At 50.2% G+C, this 24,962-nt stretch overlaps 2 protein-coding genes across 2 annotated transcripts in view; both read right to left on the bottom strand.

Annotated features, from left to right (window-relative positions):
• Nucleotides 1-1,491: 1,491 nt before the first annotated feature.
• ASB18 (ankyrin repeat and SOCS box containing 18) lies at nt 1,492-13,740 on the bottom strand. The gene is made up of 6 exons (XM_082763288.1): nt 13,664-13,740; nt 11,171-11,429; nt 9,970-10,237; nt 3,367-3,892; nt 2,721-2,834; nt 1,492-1,720 (listed from the first exon to the last, which is right to left on the bottom strand). Exons 2-6 carry the CDS (start codon nt 11,403-11,405, stop codon nt 1,535-1,537), a joined length of 1,329 nt encoding a protein of 442 aa, XP_082619414.1. The 5' UTR covers nt 11,406-11,429; nt 13,664-13,740; the 3' UTR covers nt 1,492-1,534.
• Nucleotides 13,741-22,893: 9,153 nt separating this feature from the next.
• DRC11 (dynein regulatory complex subunit 11) overlaps nt 22,894-24,962 on the bottom strand; it is a gene marked incomplete at both ends in the record, with an annotated part of 98,838 nt that continues 96,769 nt past the window's right edge. The window contains one exon of the mRNA XM_082763216.1: nt 22,894-22,980. Within this exon, the coding sequence (XP_082619342.1) occupies nt 22,894-22,980 (87 nt within the window). The remainder of the gene's footprint in view (nt 22,981-24,962) is intronic.

The raw sequence follows: 24,962 nt of genomic DNA, 5'->3' as shown, positions 1-24,962 counted from the left end.
GTGGGGACCGCAGCCTCTACCCCACGCGTGTCCTCCCCGACCCCACGTGTGCTGGGGTTTCTTTAAGGTTTCCCCCATTTTTTTTTTCTTTTTTAATTTTTTTCCTTCTTTTTTCTTTATTTTTTTCTTCTTTTTCCTTTTTTTTCCCCCTTTTTTTTTTTTTTTTTTTTTCTTTTTTTTTCTTTTTCTTTTTTGTTTTCTTTTTCTTTTTTTTTTTTCCTCCTTTTGATGTGGATTTGTTTTCCCCCAACTGCAGGACAGCGAGCCCAGGTCATGTTTTTTGGGGGAGGCTGCGGGCACCTGGTGGGACTCTATCTCCATGCCAAGTCGCCCCATAGGGATGCAAAACGTGCCGCTCTTCCCGCACAAAAGATGAAAGCCTCGTCAGAGGCACCAAAATTTAGGTTTAGCCAGGACCGGTGTGCTGTAAATCCCTTCCAAGGAAGGGACTGACACAAAACGGCGAGGTGAAGCTGCCACCGAAGCGGTGGGGTGCTGGGTGTCGGTGTGGGGGCACCGAGCAGCCCAGGAGGGCGAGGGAAGCACAGCAGGTGGAAAGTCGGGGAAGAATTTCCTTGCCCTCCCCATCTCTGTGCTGCCTGCTCCAGCTGTGGGTACCAGGGCTGAATAACCCACAGGTGAGTAGAGGAGGGGTGTGCCGACCACACGAAAAGGCTGCATTTCCTTCCCTTTTTAATTTTTATTTATTTATTTATTTTTTACTAGGGAGTATAATTAAGCAGTGGAGCAATTTGGCGAGTGCTGTGGCAGAGCTGCTAACAGGAGGCCAGCTGCTCTTCCAAGGGGCACATGCGCACGTTCACTTTGGCACCACAGAAATTAATTTGGGGAGCCAGGGGGCTGGGAAAGCAAATCCTCTCTGCTGCAGGTGCCTTTCACCAAGCAAAATCAAGCCCCAGCTCCCCCGGGCTGTGCTCCCTGGGTGCTGGTGCAATGGGCACAGGGGCGCCGTGGTGAAACTGGGGCAAGAAATGGCCAGCCCTGGCTCAGTGGCTGGTACACCAACAGTAGCCTGCGAGGTTTCAGCTGATTTCAGTCAGTTTTATGGTCTGTGTTAATGCTCCTGGGTAAGCATCCTGCTGGTGGCCTCTGTGCTGCACCCATAGTGGCAGTGCCACTCATCCTGGTCCCAGGGGAGGGGTGTGAGGCCCCCGGTGGCTGGTTTTAGTGTTCTGCTGCTTGTGCTTGCCTCTGCACACCTGAGGAGCCCCATTGCTTCATGAGAGCCTTTGTAATGAATATTATTCATATCCGCAGCGTACTTGTAGCAGCTACTAATCATTTTATTACTCTTTATAATCTATTTAAAGCACAATTAGAAAAAAAATCTATACAAAGTTACAGCTCGAAGCACATTTTAGTTACGTTATAAATCCCTGGAAAACAACAATCTATCATGAAAACAGTCGCTCCTTAGCCTGGCTGACAGAAATGGATGCTGCTGCAATACACCACGGGAGGATGAGTTAAGGGAGGGATGCTCGGCGGAGCTCGGCTGGCGTCTCTCAGCCCTTCAAAACACGACTCCTTCGGGCTCCAGCAGCAGGTAGTCCTGCAAGGGCTTGGGCACAGGCAGCAAGGGGATCAGGCAGTGGCATTTGTTGCCAAACTTTTTCCGAATGGCGAAGCGGCACAAGTGTTGCAGGCACCGGACTGTGCCCGACAGCCGGAAAAAGGACTCGTAGAATAGCTGGTGTTGCTGCAAAGAGGGAGGCAGAGAAAAAAATAAGCATTTTATTTATTTTTATTTTTATTTTTATTTTGTAATTTTTATCCAGTTAAACCAAGCAAGCCAGAGCTGGAGAGCGAAGGGGAGGAGGTAAGAAATCCATCATTTGCCCATGGCTTAGGGGTCCGTACGCTGCTACAACTCCCTGCGTGGGGAGGACGGGGATGGTTCTGTGTCCTCCACCAGCAGCAGCAGCCCTGCAGAGAGCTGTAGAGCTTTGCTTTTGCTTGACCCGCTCATTTCTCAGATGGGAAACACGAAGGCAGAAGGCAGAAACAGGCTGTGCAGCCTCAGCCTTTCCCAGCTCAGAATAAAATCATTTCTCACGCCCCCCAGAACATACTGAGGTGTATTACGTGCATTTCAGCAGCGGCCCTCTCGCAGACAGGCTACCCAAATTGCTGCAGGGGCAAGATGGGGATTTGAGTTAACTCAGCAGTGGGGTGGCCCTACTTGTTGCACGGCTGGGGACAGCTCTTAAGTTTTCTAAAATCAAGAAGAGCTGAGCGGGGTACTGTAGGGCAGCAGTCTGCCTCTTGGGTTTCCAGACATTTGTGTTGTGTTTTTTTCTCAGACCAATGGTGGTTTGGGGGCTGAGGGAGTTAAAGTGGTACAAAGCTGCTGAGATGATGCAGGAGTGCTGTGTTGAAGTGGACTTTAACCATTAGATTAGAACTACTTCGTTATTATTATTATTATTATTATTATTATTATTATTATTATTATTATTATTATTATTATTATTATTATTATTATTATTATTATTATTTTTCCCACTCAAGCTTTGCGTGTTTTAATTTCTGTCCTGGAACCTCTTTGTTCTGGATTGTTTGGCCACCTGGAAGCTGCCCACTCATGATGGCATTTCAGTTTTCCTCAGATTTTATAGCATCACCCCCAGATCAGGAGACCATCCCAGGGCCCCCATTTCGGTGCCATGAGGTCAAAACCCCAGACACACCATCCTCACCTGCATCACCTCCTCTGGCACGACCTCAGCCCACTTCTCAGAGATGGGGATTTGTGAGTAAGAATTGATGAGGACTTCAATGATCTCCGGCACGGCCGCACAGGACTTGAGCACCTAGTGGTGGGCGAAGAAGCAGGCTTTGTCTGGGTGCGGCACTTGCTTCTCATTTACATTTTTGGCTTGTGCATGAGAAGCCGGGATAATATTTTCTTTATTGTTGGGTGTAAAATCAATGAGACGCAGACTCATTGACTAACCAGACTGCGCTGATGGCTGGTGCGCCAAGGCTGTGATATTAGGATGCCAGGAAACAGCCTCAGGTTGCACCAGGGGAAGCTTAGATTGGGTGTTAGGAAGAACTAGGGATGGAGAGGGAGGTGGTGGAGTCCCCATCCCTGGTGGTGTTTAGGATTTGTGTGGACATGGCACTGAGGCACATGGATTGGTGATGGGACTCACTTGTGATCTTAAGGGTCTTTCCCAACCTAAATGATTCTGATAGGCAGGAAAACCCTTAATTTCTACCGTTTGTGCCATCACTATCCTCATCCCACCCTTGACCTCCTGTCCGCATCCACCCATCCCTCACCCTCACCAACCCCAACCCCTCCAATGTCATTTACCCACCCCGTCGCGCCGGGGGTACCTTGGCGAAGGCGGGGGGCCATATCTTTTGCGACCCATGGTTGAGCAGCAGCTGCACAGCCCGGTGTGGCCTGCGCTCCCTGCGGAAGGCCGCAGCCTGCAGCGCGCAGCCCAGTGGCGAGAGCCCGTCGTAGTCGATGGCGTTGACATCGGCCCCGCGCCGCAGCAGGAACCGCGCCAGGGCGGCGTTGGCGGCCCCGCACGCCTTGTGCAGGGGGCTCCGGTGCCCCTCGTCCCGGGCGTCCAGGTCGGCACCGTGGGCGGCCAGCAGCCGGCAGAGCCGCAGGAGGTCGTCATCGTCGCCGCCACTGCTGCCAGTGGTGGTGGTGCTGGGCGCGTGGCTGCAGAGGACGCCCATGGCTGTCTCCTCCCGCGCGCTGCGGGCGTCCACCCGCGCGCCGTGCCGCAGGTAGAGGTGGGCATGGTCGTAGAGGCCGTGCCTCGCCGCCACGTGCAGCGCCGTCTCGCCGGCCTCCTCACTGGGCAGGTCGACGGCAGCCCCGTGTCTCAGCAGCAGCTTGGCGCACCTGCGGGGAGAGCGGGGTGAGGATGAGGAGGAGAAAGGTGTGGCGGACACACGCGGTGTGGGTGTGTTTCTGGGGAGTGGGCAGCGGGTGGAGGGGGAAGCATGTCAGGTATGGGTTGAGGATGGAGCTGGGGGACAGAGGGGTGATGGCACCGAGGAGCAACCCTGCATTAACAAACCTCGTTCAGGCTCTGGGTGATGTCCTCCTCATGGCCCTGACCACCATCATTGGTGAATTGTCACCCTTGGGACACTTGGACCACCAGGCCCCCGTCCCAGACCCAGCAGGGGATGGATGGAGGTCTTTGTCCCTGCTGTGCCCCTCCTATGTCTGGTCCAACTGGTGAGGGATGCATGGGGTCACTGTGCACCCATTAGCAGCAAGCAAATAACCCTGAGATTCTCAGCCACAAGCACCCACGCCACTGCCTCGACTTTAATCCAGCACAATTCATGCCAGGAATGGGCTGGCATGTGGGGAAGCCCCGGTAACACCTCCGTGCAGCTCCATGTGGGTTTGCTTTGGTATGAAAATTGCATTCTCCTGCTGTTAGGGGCCCAGGCGCCTGCACTGGGCAGCAGGGCAGAACCAGGCACATCGTCCTCGGCTCCTCTCACACAAAGCACCCAGCTCCCTCTGCCCTTGGGGTGCAGCCTGGGTCCCCATCTGGCAGAGTGAAGCTGGGGCTTGTTTGGTGCCCCGCTTTGGAGTGATGGAGCAGGAATAACTCCAAGATAAGCAACCCTCAGTGGTCAGGGGTGGGGAGGCAGGTTCAGGGGGGCATGAGACCTGTAAAACGTTCGCACATTTCCCTCCCAGGGAGGTGGGAAGAGCAGTCCTCCCCCAGGTAGCATTAGCAGCAGGGAGGCAAGCAGCCTTCAGGAAGCTCTGGCCAGCTTTATTCTCCTCTAAAACACTTCTCGTTCTGCTCAGGGGTCTTTCAGGGCCCCCAGTGGGAATCTGCACAGGTGGTGAAGCAAAATGAGGGGGAGCAGCATGGGGGCAGAGCCCTGAACTCATCCCTCTGGCAGGAGGAATGGGGAGGAAGAGGAGCCCTGGGGAGGAAGAAGGGTGTGAGGGAAGTACTCATTCTGCCTGGCCCAGATGAGTGATAGCTTATGTGGGGAAGATAGTAATAATAGTAAAAATATTGATTAGAGTGATAATATTGATAATAGTGATAATAACGATGATGATGATGATGATATAAAGGCTACTTGAAGCTCTCTGGGACTGCAGCACTGCAAGGCTTGACAGGCACTGGGGAGATGTTTCAGGATCTGAGCACACTTCCTCAGCTGCTTTCCCCGTGTGTCTCAAGCCCCATTTTGTGGGGAGAGCCACAGCAGGACAGCATGGCTGGGCTGTTCCTGCCCATGATCTCCCTGGCAGGGCAGCCATGGGTGGCTGCGTTAAGTGTGGGGTCACACCAGCCCCGAGTCCCAGGGGTTGCAAACTGTGGCTTGGCAAGGAAATCACAAAACTGCTGTAGAGATCACGAGGCATTAAAAGGACCCCAAGCCCTGGCCTTTCAGTTTGCCTCTTGGCTTTGAGACTGAGTGTAAAAGGTTTGGTTTTGAGGCTGCAGTGTGTACGAGAATCTGGTGCTCGATATTTTCTCCATGCTAGCCCACCGTTCCTTCACTGACGTTTGAGACTGTTCACCTAAAATAGTTGTTCTCCAAACCAAGGCTTTGCAAAAAACATAGTCTGGCAATGCAGGTGATGAGCTCAGGGGCTGGTCATCGCGCATACTTGTCTCTGTGTTTTGGAAATGACTGAATTTGCCCAAAAGCTGTTGCACGTACTTTACAATTCCTCTTTCACTCTAAAATGTGCAGAATCCCTTTTTCAAGTAATGGCTTGTCTCACTCTCTCTCTTTTTTTTTTTTTTTTTTTTTTTTTTTTTTTTTTGGCAATCTGCTGATGGTCAGTAAAACTTTGTTTTTGCTGAAGCAAATCACACCTTGATTACCAGTCTTGCCTGTTCTTGACGGCGAGGAATTTGTAACCCTAATTATAACGACTCTCCTGGGACCTCTCTGGGTTGCCTTAATGCTAACGCCATGTCCAGCTCTGACATCCTAAAATAACGTGCTCTGGGTGAGCCAGCTAATGGCTCTGCAGGGAAAAAACATGGGAAAAAAATATTTCTGACTTGGGTGCAAAATATGTAGCATCCTTGGTGTGGGGAAAGGGGACAGTGGGGAAAAGCTGTGCTGCAGGGGCCACATCCCATGGAGCAGGTGGGAATTGCAAGGAGCTAAACTCCTCTCTACAGCCAAAATATTCATCTAGAAAGATTGTTGTGGAATCCCCTCCTGGGAAAAGGTGCTACTTTTGCAGATCAGTGACTCTTTTTTGTTATCGATGGCTTCATCTCATCCAACCTCCTGGAGGAAGCCCAAGTTGTTTTATTTCTGAATTTTCCCCCTGGATGCTCCTCCCTCAGCATAGAAGGGAAGGTTGGTGAGGGGCTATAAATAAGGGGTGATCTCCTCTGGAAATCGTGGGCCCCTGCGAGGGGCACACGCCTCCTGTTTCAACGTATGGGGCAAAAGCAGGTGCTGCTTAGCGGCCCGCCTGGGGCCATGGAGAGGGGAGATGCCATTCATGTTTGCTGGCTATATGCTCTTATTTTAGCCTCTAATCTCTGCTGCTGAACTCATACTTTCTAACACTTTACCAGCATTTCTGGCTGCTTGATTTTTTTTTTTTTTTTTTTTTTTTTTATTCACGCTGCATTGTTCACCATAGAGGCAGACTAAACTCCCATTGCATCAGGCTCAGTTAAACTTGCTGCTTTCTGGGGCTCCTCCATACCCTGTTTTTCCAGGAATTTTGCAAGAACCATGGCTTCAGTTCAGCAAGACTTAAAGCAAAGAGCCTGTCTGAATTTAAGAAGAGATTGGACTGTGCACTTAGTCACATGGTCTGAACTTTTGGGTAGACCTGTGCGGTGTCAGGAGTTGGACTTGATGATCCTTAAGGGTCCCTTCCAACTCAGGATATTCTATGATTCTATGATTCTATGATTCCTTTTCCACCCATCCAGAGACCATCTCTGGGCAGGCAGGGCAGGTGGCCAGCATCAGCGATACTCATGCAGTGAGCCCTTAGGAGATGCACTCAATGCACATCAGCTGTGCCTAATTTTGGCTAATTTCTGCTCCCTTCCAACCACTTCCTAACACAGTGGCAGGGGTGGGGTAGCACACCTGGATGTCTCACCACTTGTGCAAGCCACTTGTGCTCAAATACACGCAGATTTGTGCTAACTGCTGTTACCACAGCTCACCTTGCACTTGGTTCCTGGGGCGACTTGGGTGTTCAAGTAGGAGAGAAGATTTGGGTTTTATTTTCCTTCTTCACCAGCCAATAGCACAGATGCCAGTACTGCGGGCACTCTCCAAAGAGCTCTTTTTTGCTTCCAGCCCTGGCCACTGGCTGGTGGTGAGAGGGGAAACCCCACTAACATCCACACCTGCGGGATGGCTCCTTCTCTCCTTCCCCAAAGCTCAAGGTGGGTCCTGTTCCCCTGCCAGCAGGCATGAGGACTGTGATCCCCAGGACCTGGGCTTGCTGTCCTTGTGTACTGTGCCCACTTTTGGTCTCCTTCCTTCCCACTTGACACCCGACAGACAGACGGCTTTCCTTTGTGGGGGACCAAACTCCAAAAGCAGCAGCCCTAAGTGCTCCGAGTTTTGTGTTCTAAATGGAGCAGAGCACTTGCTTTAGCACTAGATGATGCTAAATGCTGCCTTTTAAAACCCACAGTCCTTTTTATTTATTTTATTTTATTTAATTTGCTGTAATGCCTCCTACACAAAGCCAAACTGGACAGCCAAAGAGCCTCTGTGGTTTGGGAGCTCTGGTGTCCCAGTGGCATTCCCCTTCTAGTTGCAGCCAACTCTGCCATCCTTTTTGCCAGGGGTGCCACGATGGGAGCTGAGGGCTATGTCCTGTGCCCCCCACCAAGTCCCCCACATCTCCCTGCTGCCCCACCATGAGCTGAGGCTCTTCCTCTCCCCCTCAATCATTTTTATTGTAATTTTTTTGGGGTGCCAATAAAGGCACTCTCCTTTAATCAGCCCAGCTTTAGAGGGAAACGAGAGAGAGCCTGGGAGAGAGTGCAGTGAATTTAGAGACTCATCTTACCCCACCATGTTAATTATCTCTGCTGTAAAAAAGAGGTCAAGGAGAGGAACTCTACTAAATAGGACGACGTTGGCATGAACAGCTCCTAAAGTGAAGAAGGTAAGACTGAACTTTACTGGAACTTTTTTTTTTAAATCTCTTCAAAAAGCTCCTAGATTAAAGCTCTGATATCCTTTTTGTTGAAATCTCATGGATTCTGAAGCTCAAATGGCTGGAAGGAAGCCCAGATAATTTTTTTTATCCCAGTCACTGAGAGGCTCAAAGGTTTTAAGTCCTGCCCCCATGGTGAATTGCCGAGTATATGGGAATACAGAAGAACCCGGCACATAGGTGTTCTGGCCATTGTTATCAAGAGGGAGAAAAATAAAATAGCTCTCTATGTAGGTCAATGACCTGCTCTTTATTGTCAGTAAAAAATTAAGGATGACCTAAAATCTACTACTTAAAAAAAAATAAAAAATAGGCAGGGTAAAGTAGTCTCCCCCTAATCAAAGAGGAAATGTTTGTGTTACCTAAAGCTTGACCTCCTCAGTCTCTAACTTTAGCAAAGTCTTTGCAATTGAAAAGCAGTGGTCGAAACCTCAAAACCTGTCTGAAATGTCTATTAATTTTTGATCTTTCAAGGGAGTTGGCTTAGTTATTGTAGAAGCCCCCGTAGCGCTGGGTAGCGTAGTTAAGGGTCTCTCAGCATTTCCATTATAAAGCCCCAATATTCAAGGGCTTATAACTCAGCTGTTTCCACGCCGTATCGCCCCGGTCCCTGTGCTGCCGTTTGCTGGCTCACCTGCCATCCCCCTCCACTGTTATGGGGGAAATAACATCCCGACTGGTGACAATGGGATGCTCCCAGCATTTCATCCGAGCCAGACAGCACCTGTCCAGCCTCTTGGACCTCTGTGGGGTGAGGGGATGGTTTCTGAGCCCTCTCCTCCTTTTCCCCAGGGGTTAGAGCAAGTCTGGGGCTCTTCAAATACCCCCCAAGGCTGATGCCATGGTTGGGAGACCATCGGCTCATGCTCCACATTTTAATTCAAGCAATCAGTGTTGTGCATGCCAGCACAGCCCTCGCCACATTGAGGATGCGTTTGATTAACACCAGGATTTGGGCTGAGCAGTTAATGCCATTTGCTGTCTTGCAGAGGCTCTTATTTGTGCGATGGGTTTGAGATATTTATGTCTGAAAACCTTTTCCTCTCTGGCTGCCTTTCTCTCGCAGAGCTCCTGCTTGAACAGATATCTGACATCTGGCCCACAATACGTGGGATCTGTAGTGGGAACCTTGCCTTCAACACCTACTTCTATTTAAGCTCGCCGCCTGCCTAAAGGGGAGAGGTTTGAAGCCAGGGTGGCTTTTCACTGAAGCTGGCAGGCAATGAAATTCACTACAGCCCTAAGCAGTTTCATCAGGATATCAAGGGGCCGAGCTCTTTTTAAAATCCCGATTCCCTGGGCCTAATGATTCAGGCACTTAAAGTCCTACTGGGCTGAAACTAGACACAGGCGCGCGCGCACAAAGCCCACGGCGAGGGCAAACGCGTATTTTTAAAGGCAACGTTTACGCCTGTGTCTGAAGAGCTGGCACCGCTGCAGGTGAAAGGGAGCAGATGCACGGGGTGATATAAACCGAGATAAACCGAGGTGGCCCGAGATGAGCCAAGGTAAACCTACAGAGCATGAGAGCGAAGCCCTCTCCCAGCACCGTGAGCATCCCCATGCCAGCTCGGATGCTGCTCGAGGCAGTGAGGAAGGACGCCCTGAAGCAGAAGCTAAAATTTTGGCTGTGCTGAGCCAGGAGCAGAGGCAATAGCAGGCGGGTGGCTTTGCAGGGACCATGGCACGGTGCTGGCATTGCATGCGGGGATGCACGGCGGGGTGTTTTTTTGGAGGTGAAACGGGACGGGACGGGGACCTCTCCTTACCCCAAGGAGCTGCGGGTAGTGCAGAGGTGCAGCGGGGCCAGCCCCTCATCGCTCCGCAGGTTGGGGTCCGCCTTGTGCTCCAGCAGCAGCTCCACGCAGTCCGTGTGCCCCCCCCGGCAGGCTTCGTGCAGGGGCGCGTGGCCCCCCGGGGCCAGGTTGGGGTCGGCACGTCGCAGCAGGAGGTGACGCAGGCAGGCGGTGTGGCCATGGCTGGCAGCGATGCACAGCGGGGTGGTCAGCTCCTGCTTGTACTCCAGGGACCACAGCCCTGCGGGGATCAGGGAGAGGGACTGAATGCACCAGGGATGGCACAGGGGGGTGCTTGTAGGGGTTTGCAGAAGGGCAACGGGACATGGGGAGGTTTTATGGCCCCTGTGTTTGGAGCACACACTGGGGTTGGCCAGGTCCTTATGTGAATGAAAGATCTGAATGCACCATGTTTTCCTTTTTTAAAAACCTCTCTAGAAACCTTTTGTTTTGGAAAATGTGGTTAAGGTCGGTGGCTGCTCCAAGCACTGTTTGCAAGAGGCAGCAAACCTTGCCTGGAGAGTTCACATCAATAGTATTGGTGTACCAATACCATTGGTACCTTGGGTACCCCCATTCCCGCAGGTGTTTAGGGGACGTGTGGACATGGAACCGGGGGATGTGGCTTAGTGATGGGGCTCAGTGGGTCAGGCTGATGGTTGGGCTTGCTGATCACTCTAGGTGATGCTCTATTTCTACAAGGCACCAGAACTTCCTCCTGACAGGTACACCAATGCCCTACCTGCCATGAGCTCCAGATGGGACCCCATTTGTAGGCTCTGCTCCTAAAAAGCAGCCCATGGATTTCCCACCTGCAGCAGGGCAGGAAGAGCTGTGCCAGCACCCCACTGCTGCCAAACAGGACCAAGGAGACCTTTCCGAGCCACCACGCGAAGAATCTGGCTGTAAGCCCGCTTGCAAGCATGCCTTAAGCCATGGGCCACCCCATTCCAGCCTGGGAGAGGTGGATGCATGCTTTTTACATGGCCCTGCCCCTCTGGTGGGTTAGTATGTGCAGAAGAGAAGCAAGCAAAGGAAGCACCAAGCATTTTTGGGTGTAGATCTTTAGCCAGGAACAGCCAGCCAGGAGCTGGCTGCACCAGGGCAGCGCCTCTCCCACTGAGGTTAGTCAATACCGGGGTTTTCTCCAGACTGGTCTTTAAATAAAAGGTACCTGAGAGTCCGTAAGATGACTGGCTTTTCACCTGCCACTCCATCTCGTTTTTACTGATCTCAAACACCAGGTTGACGTCCTCATAGTATCTGTCGGTCAGCACCTCCAGGCTTTTCAGGTCTCCGTTGACCAGGGCCGTGTAGTACTTGTTGGCCAGAGACCTCAGCGGGTGCTCCGAATCCAGTTTGGGAGAAATCTGCACCTTTTCTCTCACCGGTCCTGGCAGCTCATCCATTCCAGTGCTCCCCCTGTACAAGTCCTAGCCGAGAGAATGGACGGGCTTTTATAGTTCATTGTTTCCATTGTCCTGTCCTCATTGTCTAATTATAATCCCGTTAAAGCTCTATTGTTGTTGTATTTATAACGCCAGAGGGGTCAGATGATAATGGATACTTGATACAATGAGGGTCAAATGTGCACAGAGCTGTGTTGTGTCAGCACCTCTTTGATTAAATCGCTGTTTTAATTGCAGGCAGCAGCTTGGGACATGCGTGTTTAGGCTGGGAGGGAAACTTGACCTATCACTTAGTGGGGGGAAATTGAAATTTCACCAGCTTCTGTCTGTCCAATCCCATATAAACTTGTCCATGTGCCCCTGAGTGCTGTGAAAGAGTTAGAGAAACTGAGAAATTGCTTTTACTCTAAGATTATATATATATTTTTTTCTGCTTTCCTTACCTGCTTGCAACCTTGCTGCATGGAAAGACTGCAAGGAAGGCATTGCATTTGTGGGCAGCGCTGTGCAGCCTGGCATGCCAGCGTCTTACTGCAAGGATGCAAAGCACTTGGCAAAGGCCAGCGAGGTAAAAACCTCTTGGGGCTGTGGCCAGCAAGCTGCTTTTCCCGGCAGAGCCTTGTATAGCAGGGAGAAAGCGCCCGGCTTCTGCTGCCATTTAAGCACGGGGCAGGTGCCGGGGTGGCGGCGAGCCCCCAAGGAGGGGCTCGTGGCTCAAGGTCACCCGAGAAGTCCGTGACGGTGACAATTATAGAGCTGGCATCCCGTGAGCCGCTGCCGTACAGCTTCAGCATCATGCTCCAGGCATGGGGGGACAGTAGGGTGGTACTCAAGGCTCGTGTAGCCTCAAAACCCCATCACCTCCCTTTTTTTTTTTTTTTTTTTTTTTTTTTTTTTTTTTAAATTTGATTCCTTTGGGCACGTGTTGCTATTCCTCTACCTTTTCTTTTTCCCTCCACTCACCCTTTTGGCCCTGACTGACCAGCAGCATGGTTTCGGTCTGAAGAAGGACCCGTTGTTATCCCATGGGGTCCCTTGGCTGCAGCAGGAGGAGGTTTGCCCCTTGCCTCTCCCCTCCACCCATTAGCAGCCACGCCGTCATATTTTGGCAGTGCCACGGAGGAAGCTTGGCTTCACGTGTCCCCGCTCTCACTGCCTTCCCGAGGGCATCACCTTCCCCAGCCTGCTATATTTAGCACTACGTTAAATACTACTTTTAGTGTAGTCAATATTATATTTAGCCCGGACCTTCTTGGGCGTGGGCTAATTTTGCAAGGGGTGTGCACGAGATACTACGCTGCCATCGGGAGTGTGTTGAAATCTCCACGACCCCTCCTGGTGAGCATCTATTTGCACTCACGCCTTGGGTCATGGCGATGACAGATTCAACATCATTTCTGGCAGGGGGGTTAAAAAGAGCTGGGGAGAGAGAAATGGGTGGCCAGGACACCTGGGATCACCTTCTGAGTAGGGGGTGGCTCAACGCAGCAGGGATGGCCTGGCCAGCATCGGGCCCCCAGCAGTGGGGAGCCCAAGGATGCTCACTCCATTAGCAGTAGCCTTGCAATCATTAATCTCTAGCACGGGGTAGTATCTTAACCTTCTTCCCGAATACGAATGTTTGCAGAGTACACCTCATTTAACAAAACATTAAGCATTTTACTTCCTCAGATCAAGTGTATCTATTAATAATGACTTAAATTGTCTGCGCCGGCTTCGCATTACGAGGAAAGCTCATTCCTGTCACATGAAGGAGCACAATATGCAAAACCAAAATGACTAAAGTGAGAGCTTGTTTCCCAAGTTATCGCCCTAAGCTGCCGCATAACAACTTAGTCGTAACACTGCGGAGACTTCAGACCCTGCTAACTTGTTCTGTCGACCCTGAAGGTTCAAAAACTGGGAGCTGGCTGCCTTAAAAATCGTCAGGGTCCGGATGTGCATGTGCCGAGAGCCCTGCCTGCTCCTGGCATTCCTGCTGTGATTTAAAGCTGCCCTCCGGGAGCGGAAAATGGCATTACGTATTATTATTTTTTTTACCCTTTCCAGCAAAATTTCAAGCACGTGTGTGCGAAGCAGCCCCTGACATAGCTCTGCCTCCGCCAGACACAGACTGAAGCCCACGATGGATTTAAAGCTCTCCCCCTCCCACCCACCCCCTAAAAAATAGGAAAACCATCTGTCGGGGGGAAAAGAAAGCTTCCAAGCTCCCCGCGATGGGTCCAAGGCTGCGCCCCTCAGGTGCTGTCCCAGCCTACCTTGTGGGGCTGGCGGTGTGAGGGCGGCTCTGCCCGCTCCCTGCCCGCCTGCCCCGCTCCCTGCCAGCCTGCCCTGGGTGCCGGCATCCTCCGCTTGTCCCACAGGGCCCGCTGCTGCCTGCCACGGACACAACCTGCCAGGCAGATGTCACCACCTTCATATCCCCTGCGCTCCTCGCCCCCATGTGACAGCGCCGCTCCGGTGCCCCTCTGCCACCGCCGTGCCACGAGCAGGGGGATGAAACCCCCCCACAGGGCAGGGGGAGCAGCTTTGCTGCAAAAACAGCATCCCGGGGAAAGATGTGCCCTCCAGGAGGCTGCATAGATTTTGTCTGGAGGTTATTGGAAATGAGATAATATTTAAATAGTGCCGAAGCATTCTCCTTTAAGAGCTCTATATAATATGGTCAGGTATTCTGCGCTGTAGCAGCCCCGCTATCTCAAATGCAAATAACTTGATTCAATAATAACGATAAAAAACCTTTCCAGTTCTAACCACGTAACACTGCAGCCTTATTTATTTATTTCTTTAAGGTTGTCAATTAACTTGTAGACAGGAGTAAAAACCTGCAGCCATTAGCTGCACTAAAAATACCAAGTGCCGGCTTCCCCTGTCCCCCCAGCTGCCCTCCCCGCTGAAGAAATGCGGCTGTGCTAATCACCACGTGCGAATCTGATCCTGGTGTGCATCCTGTTTTAAGGGGAGTCACATTTCCACGGGGTGGTGGTGGTGAGGGGGCGGCCAGGGGAGCGCTACCAATTATTTAACCCCTCAGCAATGCGGCCGTGAAATGTCACGCCGAGCGCCAGCACGGCAAACGACATCAAACTGACCTTCCGTCGCACGGCCCCGGCACCGCAGCGGGTAATGGCATTTGCTAATTAGCAGGCGCACGGCGGTCTCGTCCCCCTTCCCGGCAGTGGCGAGGTCTCGTGCTAGCCACGCTGGGTTATTTGTGGGATCACCTCGGGGGGGACGGCTGGAGCACGGGAAAGGTCGTGGGTCCCCCTTGGCCGTGCGTCTGTGCTGGGTGAAGCTGTGGGTGGAGGGCTGTGGGGTGGGCTGGCAGTGAGGGAAGGGGTTTTGGTGTTGCTAAAGCCATGTTTTGCTGCATTTTGCTTCGCCAAGGAGCAGGCTGCATGTTGCTGCATGAGGCATTTTGGAGGCAGAGCCCTGGGCAGGTGCAGCTGCAGGCCTTCCCCACGTGGTTTTGCTCCCGAGCTGGAGCAGCTTTTGCCACCTGAAGGTGTAAAGCATTTGTGGAGGGAAGGTATTTAGAGATCTGAAAGTGTGTTTCCCGAGTGCGCCCTAACGAGAAAGTTAAGAGGATAATTGCTTGCCCTCTGGGACACAAGAACAAACTCAACTATCCCTTTCTGGACGTATGCATTTCTGGGGGATTGATTTATTCCTGACCAGTGGACACATCTGAACTTCACTTGACAGCATTAATTAGTGGGGACTCATCCCGATTCATTATGGAGACGACCTCTCCTTGGCACAGCTGTGCTTTAACGAGAGGGCCATCTGGTTTGCTTGCTGGTCCCTGCCCCTCACTCACCGGCTACAGGCAGAAAACACCACCTTGGAAAATTATGGGTTGCTGGAGCATCGGGATGAGGCAGCAGGTTTGTGGGGCTGGCCGTGGCACCTGGGCCATCCATCAGGGCAAGCTGTCAGCAAGGTGCTGGCGTGGAGATGTCCCAGCTTGGCAGTTCTTCATCGTGTGGAGTGTGCTGCATCTCCTGGATGGGGCTAACCGAGCCCTCATTGTGCCCCCAAAAGCATCGCCCTACCAGTTCCTCACCGGAGATGTCTGAGGGCACCATGGATTAGAGCAAGGACATGAACAACTTACTCCAGCTTTGTGCAGAGTGCAGGGATACTGGCTTCAAAGGGCTCGCTTGCTGTCTATCACTTGTCAAACCCTCCCATCTAGTTGCTGCTCCAATTGCTCATCAGGCGAGGGCAGGATCGTGCCCAGCCCTTAAACCTGTGTCAGCCCTGCAGGGGCTTGGCCGATTACAGCAGCCTGAATGGCTCAGGCCCAGATGGGCTCGTGCTCTTCAACTCATCGCTCTTGGTGCTCTTCCTCTCCTTTCATTCCTTTCTCCTTATCCTTCATCCTTTTTCTTCCTGGAGTGCGATCGTGATTAATTTTTACTTAGAAAGCTCGCGTCCCGCTCCATTAAATAGCCCTCGGGTGGGCAGGCTCGGCGGCTGCTCCTCGCTTTCCAGGATGAATCGGGACACCAGGAGCTGGGGCAAATGAGGATGTGCCTGGGGCTGAACAACGGCACCCCTGTTTCTCTTCTGTAAGGGTTTGTGGCCTCAAGCATGGATGAAAACACTGCTGGAGGCAGCTGAAGGGGCCAGGGGCAACCCGAGCTGTTTGGCCCGCTAAACATCCCTTACCTTGCTGCTGCTCCCCTGGGGACAAACAGCCTTGGCTCATGCCTCTGTTCCTCTCTGGTGCCTGTGTGTTCTGGATTTTACCCTTTACCCACCAAATAAGTAGTTGTTCACTTATTAGTGGGAAAACCTGAGGGTGAGAAGTCTCTGTTTGGTACCGCATCTGTGGTGTCCAGCTGGAGGAAGCCCCCTGCTTTGAAGAGCACAGCCCCATGGACACCGGGAGTGTGCAAAGAGCCCTAAATCCTAAATGATCTGGGGATCTTATGCAGCTTGTTATCTTAGGCATGTGCCTTTTTTTTTTTTTTTTTTGAATCCCAGCAAGAAATAATCCTCTTTTCCTGGCCAGAATAGAAATGGCTTGATGCCATGAGGAAAAATAAAAGGAAGCTCTACCTGGTGCTGTGATGATTTGCAAGGCTAGTGAGAGACTACACAAGGCGTTTTCAAATAGACTCCGATATTTTCAGTGCTTAAAGAGGACCAACTACGTGCCACCTTTTTTGAAGTCCTGATTTACAATGGGCCCAGGCTGAGTGCATTATAATTTGCTGCGAGAAGTTCCAAAGTCACAGTACTTTCAATAATGAGGAGAGAAACCCTAATATGATGAGACTTTTTGTATTGTGTTTAATGAAAAGCTAAAAATGTGCTAATTTGTAAGTCCTGTTGTGGTAGTGGCATCAGAAGCTTTTGAAATGCATTACTGACTTAGGAAGTATTAAGAAAAAATGACATTTTGCTACTAGCAGAAAAGTCAATTATAACATTTCCACACTTTAGAAAATTGCTGATGCAGGATGGGAGTTAATAGAACAGTCAGTTTCACTTTGTATTACAGGATTTGGGGGGTTTTGCTGAGAAATGTCTTTTTTTTTTTTCCTTTTTTTTTTTTTTTTTTTTTTTTTTTTTAATTCCAATGGCAACTTAAACAATAAACCATTACAAGAACCCTGTGGCTGGGTCTTGTCCCTGGCTGGGGTGTGCTGCGGGTGGAGGCATTGCCTTGTGTCGAGCCCCCAGACTGGGCTGAGCCCAGCACCGTGCCCCTTTGGGGTGGGAGCACCACAGGCTGCCCAGAACCGGGGTAAATCACCCTAAATAAAGATGCGAGCAGCATTTTGTGCATGGCCTGATGCCATCCTGGTGGCAGAGGAGCATGTGCCAAACCCGCCAGGTCCCCCGCGGTCTATCCCCGGCTCCTTGCAAAAGAGCCATGTTAATTTATTTAAAAGCATTTAAACCAAGAAACTGAAAAGCAGCTGTCCTTACCCACCGTGCTCCTGAAGGAGCCTTTCCTATTTCCATGAGAAGAAAATATTTCCTGAACTTCTGGAGGCCGGAGGCTCGCGGAGGCTCACAGGGATTGCCAGAAAGCTTCGGCGATGGATGCAGAAGTCCCCACACCGGAGGAGCCGGCAGCAGCACTCCCAACAACCCTGTCTCTAAATCAGCCTACCAAGGAAAAACAGCTCATGTGGAGTTGGCAGGGAGCGAGGACAAGTGTTGGCACTGCTTTTAACAGGAGTTGCAGCGCCTGATTAGAGGGCTTTGGCTGTAGCGGCACAGCCCGAGCACTTGACATAAGCCAGGGATCTAATAATACCCGAGGCGCATTGTGAGAGCGTGACTTCACGTCGTCTGCTGCCTTTTTACCCAGCGAGGGACTTTTTTTAGGGGCTGAAAGCTTGCTGCCAGGCCAGAACCCCTGCTGGGGACAGTCAGACATGGGACGTGCTGGTGAGGACAGTGCTGGGGTCTGCAGGAGCCCAGAGGCTGTGGATCAGTGGGGAGGTGGTGGGCAGCACCTCTGGCCCCTGGGTACTGTGGGCAGCTGGGCTCTCCTGGGGAGTTTTACTTGTATGAGCAAATGGTTTTAAAGGAATTACCTAGGAGAAGAGATTGTTTGAAGGCCAGGAGTGTCAAAAATATATAAGCCTTGTAACTCTGCAAAGACAGCTGTGCTCAGTTTGGGGCTACAAGAAGGCTGTGGAGATGCTTGGCACATGTGGGGAAGAGCGAGGACACTGGGAAGGACCTGGAAATGAGGCTGAGAGGCAGCTGAGGGAGCCAGGGTTGCTTGTTTTGGGGACAAGGAGGCTGAGGGGAGGTCTTGCAGCTCCTGCAGCTACTGAGAGGAGTCTGTGGGCTGATGGTGCCCATCTTGTCCCTCAGGTGATGCAGGGACGTGGCCTCAAGTGGTGCCAGGGAATGTTTAGGCTGGGCATTAGGAAGAATTTGTTCATGGAGAGGGAGGTCAGGCACTGGAAGGGGCTGCCCAGGGAGGTGGCGGAGTCCCTGTCCCCAGGGGTTATTTAAGACACATGAGGAGGTGGCACTGAGGGATGTGGCTTGGTGGTGGGACTTGATGGGCTAGGTTGACAGATGGATTTGATGTATATAACACCAACCCTGATGATTCTATCGTTCTGTGACTTTACAATTTACTTGTGCACATTGGCTCATGTGAGGTTTTCAGTATGAACAAGGATTTCCTATGAAGTCCCAACCCTGAGAATGATCTCCCTGCATTTTTTCTCCTGCTCAGTGCCTTCTGACTTAGAGATCAGCTCGTTTTTGGTTTCTTATCTGTCCTATTCCGGGTGCTTTGGTAAACTGCTTATGTTTCTTAGGCTCATCAATAGTATTTAAATCAGGAGAGAGGCATCTCATCTGAGGCAGGTTATTTGCTACACACCTACAATCTTATTTATGGCACTTTTCTTAGAGAGGGTCTTGTGGCAAACTGGCAGCCACCCACCTCTCTTGGAGCACATTTGGGAGGTGCCACCTGAGCCTCTGGTCCATTTGATACCCAGGGGATGGGAATTGGGGGTCAGTGCTGTTTTTGGGAGGTGAAGACAGCCTGGTGAGTTTAGGGAAGAGGGAGACTGTCAAGAATGGCTCCGAGATGCATCCCTTGCCTTGGAGGGGCCCCAAGTGCTGGCACCACTGCCTGGGCTCCTGCTCCAAGCTCAGCACTGCACCAGGCCATGAGGGCTACATTTAAAGTACTTGAAAACTTGCAGGGCAAGGATGTGCCAAGACTCAATGGTCCCCAGGAGAGCGAAGTCACACTTTGCTCCCTCATCCTCAGTTTTTCCTCCCCATTGTCAGGAGCCTGGGTGTTTTAGAGGGGGGTCCCGCTTGGTGTGGTTGAAGCAGAAAGACAAGGAGCGAGCATGAACACTTTAAAAAGTCATGTCATATGTAGCTCTCCCGGGTTCGGAGGAAGCAATTAAGCCAATTAATTTATTGGTAAATTATCTTATGATGAAGTACAAAATAACTGCAATGAAACGCTGACATTCACATTAATACCAAATTAGTTACTGTATTATGACTGTTCTTACAATGAATGCCCAGTAATTTAATAGTAATGGGACATTTAAATAATTTAGCTGATAATTCTCTAGATCACTTACATATATAAATGAGCGTGACAGCTTCTTTTCTCAACTTTGCTGGTGCTGCTGGATTGCCTCCCACTGCCACGCCAGGAGGCAAAGCAGCCTGGTGCCCTCTGCCACAGCCACTTGCTGAAGACCGAGGAGAGGACAGGGGTAATAATGGGGATTTTTCTCCCTTATCCCATTTCGGGATCATTGTGCCAGGAGGCTGCAGCTGGCAAGCATTAGTTGCCCTGCAGCTAGGCTCAGCATAGCCATAGTCCTTTTTATCTGCAGCAGCCCGAGCCCGGTGCAGCACCTCTGGCAGCACGACGTGTGAGAGCACTATTAGCCTCACAGCGGGACGGGCGTCGGAGATCCAGCCAGGGCCACTTAATTGAATAGTTCAGCCATTGACACTGAAATTACTGCCTGTTGGCTCTGCTTGATGCAACAGCTTCATTTTCAAGGAGCTGCACTTTCTGTAATAATAATTATAAATAGCATTAAAATTGCTCCTCACCCCCCCCAAGAGGACAAAAGGAAAGCTTGAGCTTGACTAAAGGCAGTTCCACGAAGTAGAATTTGCCTGCTTTCTGCTGGTTTTGCCCTGGGAGTTAGACTGGTGAGGGTTTATCCCCTCTTCATTGTACCCCTCACCCACAGAGCTGTCTGTAGATACACCAGCTGTGGTTTCCAGACACTCCTGGAAAAAACAGAAATTCAGCTTTGCACTTTATGCCACCAGCAGCCACCATTGCAAGCTATACTTGGAAGATAAATTGTTCCAGGGCTTTTTTTCCGCCCCTTAAACTGAATACTGGGGGGAAACTGCAGGCTTCTGCCCTGCCAAGCCCACCTGAGGAGGTGAGATGTTCACACGTCCTTCCTGCATGGGCTCAGAGTCGTGCCCCCAGAGATGGATGTTGCCCGTCAGTGTATTACTTCACTCTCGAGGCTGCACTGAACATGCTGAAATATTATTTAATGGTCTTGCTTACATCCAACCTAAATGCAGTCTTTTCATCACATCACGTTCTGCTGTCAAACCTGTTGTGGAGAGGAGTATTCCACTGTCTGCAAGATTGAGGACAGAATTATCCAAATCAGTTTGCCTGTAGAGGAGAGCAGTGAAGAGGCTTTTAGCGTAAACCCTGCCACTTCTCTTGAGCGTCTGGCTCTTCTCACCGAGGACGAAGTTGCAGAGACCCTTTTTTAATTTGGACCTGCTGCCAAATTTGTTAAACCAGCCTGCTGCAACCAAGCGGGCGTCTGCAAAGAAAGAATAAGGAGAGGAAAGCCAAATGCTGTAGCTGCTCTGCTGCAAGTGATTAAATCCAGGGCCTGGCAGCTCCTACTCGCTGGGTCCCTGGTGTCAGGGTTACTGCTGGGGTGGCTGGAGGCTGGTGGTGAGGACTCACACGCGAGGAGCAGTCCCGAGGTTTGCACAGCAGGCATTTCCTCTCCTGGGATTTGTATCCTCTGGGGCAGCTCTGGGGACACAGGCTCCAGGTGGGATGGCTGAAACCCAGGGGAACCCCACGCCAGGCATCCAGGAGGAACCAGACAAAAAGGACCACGGGAAGCCCGAGTCAGGGCAGCTCTAGCCCATGTGTTGTGTGAGCACGACAGCCTGTTCTTCCCTTCCCTCAGGGAGAAAATTCACTTTATTAACCAGAGCCATCCAGTTCCCTCCGCTGTGCTCAATGATATGATTACTTGAATTGTTTTCTCTACAGTTAGTTGCCTATAGGAATCTTTACGGGCTTTTGTTCTGACTTCACCTTCTCCAGGAGCATCTTTTTTCCAGCTGATTTCTCATTACGAGCAGGAAGGGCTCAATTCCACCCCCGTCACAGCATGCTGTGTTACAGCAGCTTCTCAAGCAGTTTTCTGGGTGGGTGTTCGCCTTTCTGCAGAATTTCTGTCCTAAAACATCTTATGTACGAAGCACCTGGGTCAGAGCATATTTTCTACAAGACCCTGGCCAGTGTATTTTTGATGAAAAGACTCTGTTCCAGCAGGGAAGTGGGGCAGCAAGGGGTTGGGAGGTACACTACAAAGATACAGAAAGGATTAAAATGTGATCATTCCCTTTTACCCAGAAGACACATTAAGGAGATGTTAACACACAGTGAGCAGTTGCTGTGACCCAGAATTGTGCCCAAAGTGAACTGTAACTGCAGGGCGTGCATGGTGCATCTGTTTACAAATACCTGTCCAAATACTACCACGGACTACTTGGTGCTCTGTGTTTCTGAGCAGGCTTAGCTCCCTGAACTTGCTCCTTGTGATAGCTGGACTTTAGGCCTAGCCCACTCTAATGAGTAGGAAACGCTACGTCAAAGCACAGGACCAGGGAATCTGCCCCTCCAAGTGGCTCAGGTCCTTCTGTGAAGACAGCATTCGAGTCACAGTGCTCCATGTGCCCAGTAACACAGAAACATCTGCTGTGATCCCACGGGAGTCTGAAAGTATTGAGGTAGACTCTCACCAGTGGGTTCCTTGCACACACAGAGCTTGCAGGACTGGATTTAGAAGAAAAGGCTAAAGCAGTCTGGGCTGGATTGGGTTTAACACAGCAGGAAACAACCTTTTAGAAAGCTGAGGCTCCGTGACCATATTCCCCAATGCCATAACCACTGCTGTTCTGTTGCATATAATCTATTTATTTATTTATTTATTTATTTTGAGCAACAGATACATTGCAGTTTGGGCAAACAAGATAATTGGACAGGGTTTTGTACTACAAAACTGTACTCAGGACATCCACTAAACCTAACCTCACCGTTTGCTTTTGCTCTTGTTCTGCTTTTTAATGTTGCTTTCTGTGATGCATCAAAAGGTGAAAAAGTGCTGGTCCTCATGTGGCTATGTAAATATTCAGCTTCTGGTAGATTGCATTAAGTGTCTTATAATCCATCCCAATTAAAAAGCAGTCTTTATAGCCGTAATAGTTTTATTGAGAACTGTAACACATTAGACTTACAGATATATAAAGCAGTTAGTTTTATAAAGCATATAGGATATTAAAGTAATGAAAGACATTAATGTGACATCAATTTTTAAGGAGAGTTACTTGCTGAAATAAATGAGGATAGCCTAAAAGTTGATGGCATGTTTCAGTCCTGAGTAATGAACCCCTCTGCCCCCTAAAACCTCTTAGAATAAATAATGCTTGAACAAGTCAGTGGCCATTAACTCTTTATCCTCTGAGAGCTACATGTCACATTGATGTCTCATCCTATTTTGTAACTTTTAAAAATACATTCAGAAATGACTTCTGTTTCCTGGGGTAGCTGTAACTTGCGATGCATTATTCTGAAGTGTCTGCTTTCCTATTGTCTCCTCGCTTTTCGGTGAAGTAGAGCTGTGACTGGTGTGCAAAAGTCTTGAGGAAGCTAGTTTTTCTCTTTTCCTTCATTTTCTTATTTTGTTTTTCCCTTTCCTGCTTTCTCACTCTTTGCCAGCGCTCTGCTTCGTGCTCTACCCAGAGGTGTCTTGGCATACCAAGCCTAGAGAATCAGAAACCATGAGTATGTTTTAATAATACTAAAAAAAAAAAAATAAAATCATGAAAGAACGTCTAAGAGACTTTTTACTAGTAAAATGGGACATTCCTTACAAAAATCTTAAAATCCTGGCTGGTTTGTGGAGAAGCAGAAATGAAATCCTTAGATCTCTTGAGAACATTGTTATAACAAGAAGTATAGCAATTGCTCGCTTGAAGTGTGTCTCATTAACAGGAATACTTAGCCGGGCCATTTGTGTTGCTATAGTTATGGAAATGTTAGAAGTTCTATGATCAACCCTATTTCTGAGGTATATAGCTCTTGTCAAAACCCCCTCTGGTCTGGAACTTGGCAGTAGACAAAGCATATGCTTCTCATGGTTCTGCAAATCAATCCAGACAGTTTTTATTTCAATGAGAGAGCTTAAGAAACAAAACAAACCCCAAACATTAAAAACCTGTTTATTGCTTTCAGATGCCTGTTCACAGTCCTGTGACTTGTAAATGATTTTGGTACAGTTGCTCTGCAAACTTGCCAAGCTCCTGGGCTGTAATGTCAACAAGGCAGTTCTCGGCCATGTTAAAACCATGTAAAATGAAGGAGAGGGTAGTGCTTTAAAATTAGTAATGTGCAGGGACTCGTCATTCCCCACATGTACATACAGGAACCTTTATCAGCAAAGTCCTGCCTACGCCGGAGAATGAAATGCCAGTAGGTGCTGACATGACTGATAAAATGCATTCCCTCTTGGCCGTACTCATCCATACGCTGCCCCAGGAATGAATGTCTTTCCTCTGACCACAGACTACTATTCAATGCCACCACTGCGTCTCCTCTGCCCTTTGTTTGGGCTGCTGTCTCTGCCAACCCTCCCAACCTATAACATTCCTTTTAGTCTGTCCTTTCCATATGATCCATCCACAATGCTGCCTCCAGCTTGAACCTGATAAGGCTCCCCGTAGGAATTCGCCTTGTCCAGTTTCCTGCTCTGTGTTTATGTGATATAGACGGACAGCAGCGAGAGAGAAGTTTTGGGGAGAAGAGGTTTTGGAAGCACAGAGGGAAGATGAGCCCTTGTTCCTCTCCCAGTCCTGGATGGTCCCCGTGGGTGTCCAAGGGTTCCCTGAGTCCCAGAAAGGGGCTGATGACAGTCACCCTATTGGTGCCTCTTGTGCTGTGGATTAAATACTGTCAGCAGGTAAATGAAGCCTGACAGCTGTCAAACGTTCAGCTGTAGTGCTGATCTCTGCTCTAATTGCCTGAATCCACTGAGCATTCCCCCTCCAAGAGCCCTGACTCCACGGATTAAAGCATCACACAACCTCTCACGCACCCACGTCTTGGTGGTGTGACGGGAGGTGTCTGGGAGGAAACCCTGCACTCCCAGCATGGTGGTCAGATGGATTTCACTGTCCTAAACACAGCCAACCCATTCCTCCATCAGAAGAGACGCAGATGGGATGGAATAGGGCAGGGAGAAGCCTGGAGATGGCTATTTCTGATCCTTCATGCATGAGTGGGATACGAAAGGCAAGTTGTGCTCTCAGGTTTTGACCACCGTGGCCTTGGCTGAGGACCTCAGTGCAGCATGAGGAGAGGAGCCCTGCCTGTGAGCAGAGTTAAAAATCCTCGCTGCTTGGAGGGATGACATCCACAGCTCTTCAGTATGGGCTTTCCTACGTCTCACATGGATTTTGTACCTGTCGCTGCCAGGCAGAGCTGGCTGGGCCACCCTTTGCTCCCGTAGGGCCACTGCTCTGTCTGTAAAAGGATTTCTATCAATCACCCTGGTGCAATAACTTACAATTTCACAACCGCAGATATATAATTGGGGCAGAAATTCAAGTAAATTGGATGAAGAAATCACATTATCACAAATTTTTGCATTATTTATATTCATTTTGGAACACTGGCAGAATATAAATGTCAAACAGGGAGATTCATGTTTCCAGTGAATAGAAATCAAAGATTCATCACAGCGCTAA

This window comes from Aythya marila (genome assembly GCF_965140915.1).
Source record: "Aythya marila genome assembly, chromosome: 6".
NCBI lineage: Eukaryota > Metazoa > Chordata > Aves > Anseriformes > Anatidae > Aythya > Aythya marila.
Note: the sequence above shows the minus strand (reverse complement) of the source record. Positions and strands in the feature narration are given on the sequence as shown.

Coding starts and splice junctions, on each gene's coding strand:
- ASB18 (XM_082763288.1), bottom strand. CDS start 11,405: ATGGATGAGCTGCCAGGACCGGTGAGAGAAAAGGTGCAGATTTCTCCC. Junction 10,238..11,170: donor GTCATCTTACGGACTCTCAG/GTACCTTTTATT, acceptor TGATCCCCGCAG/GGCTGTGGTCCCTGGAGTAC. Junction 1,721..2,720: donor TGCCAGAGGAGGTGATGCAG/GTGAGGATGGTG, acceptor CCCTCTTTGCAG/CAACACCAGCTATTCTACGA.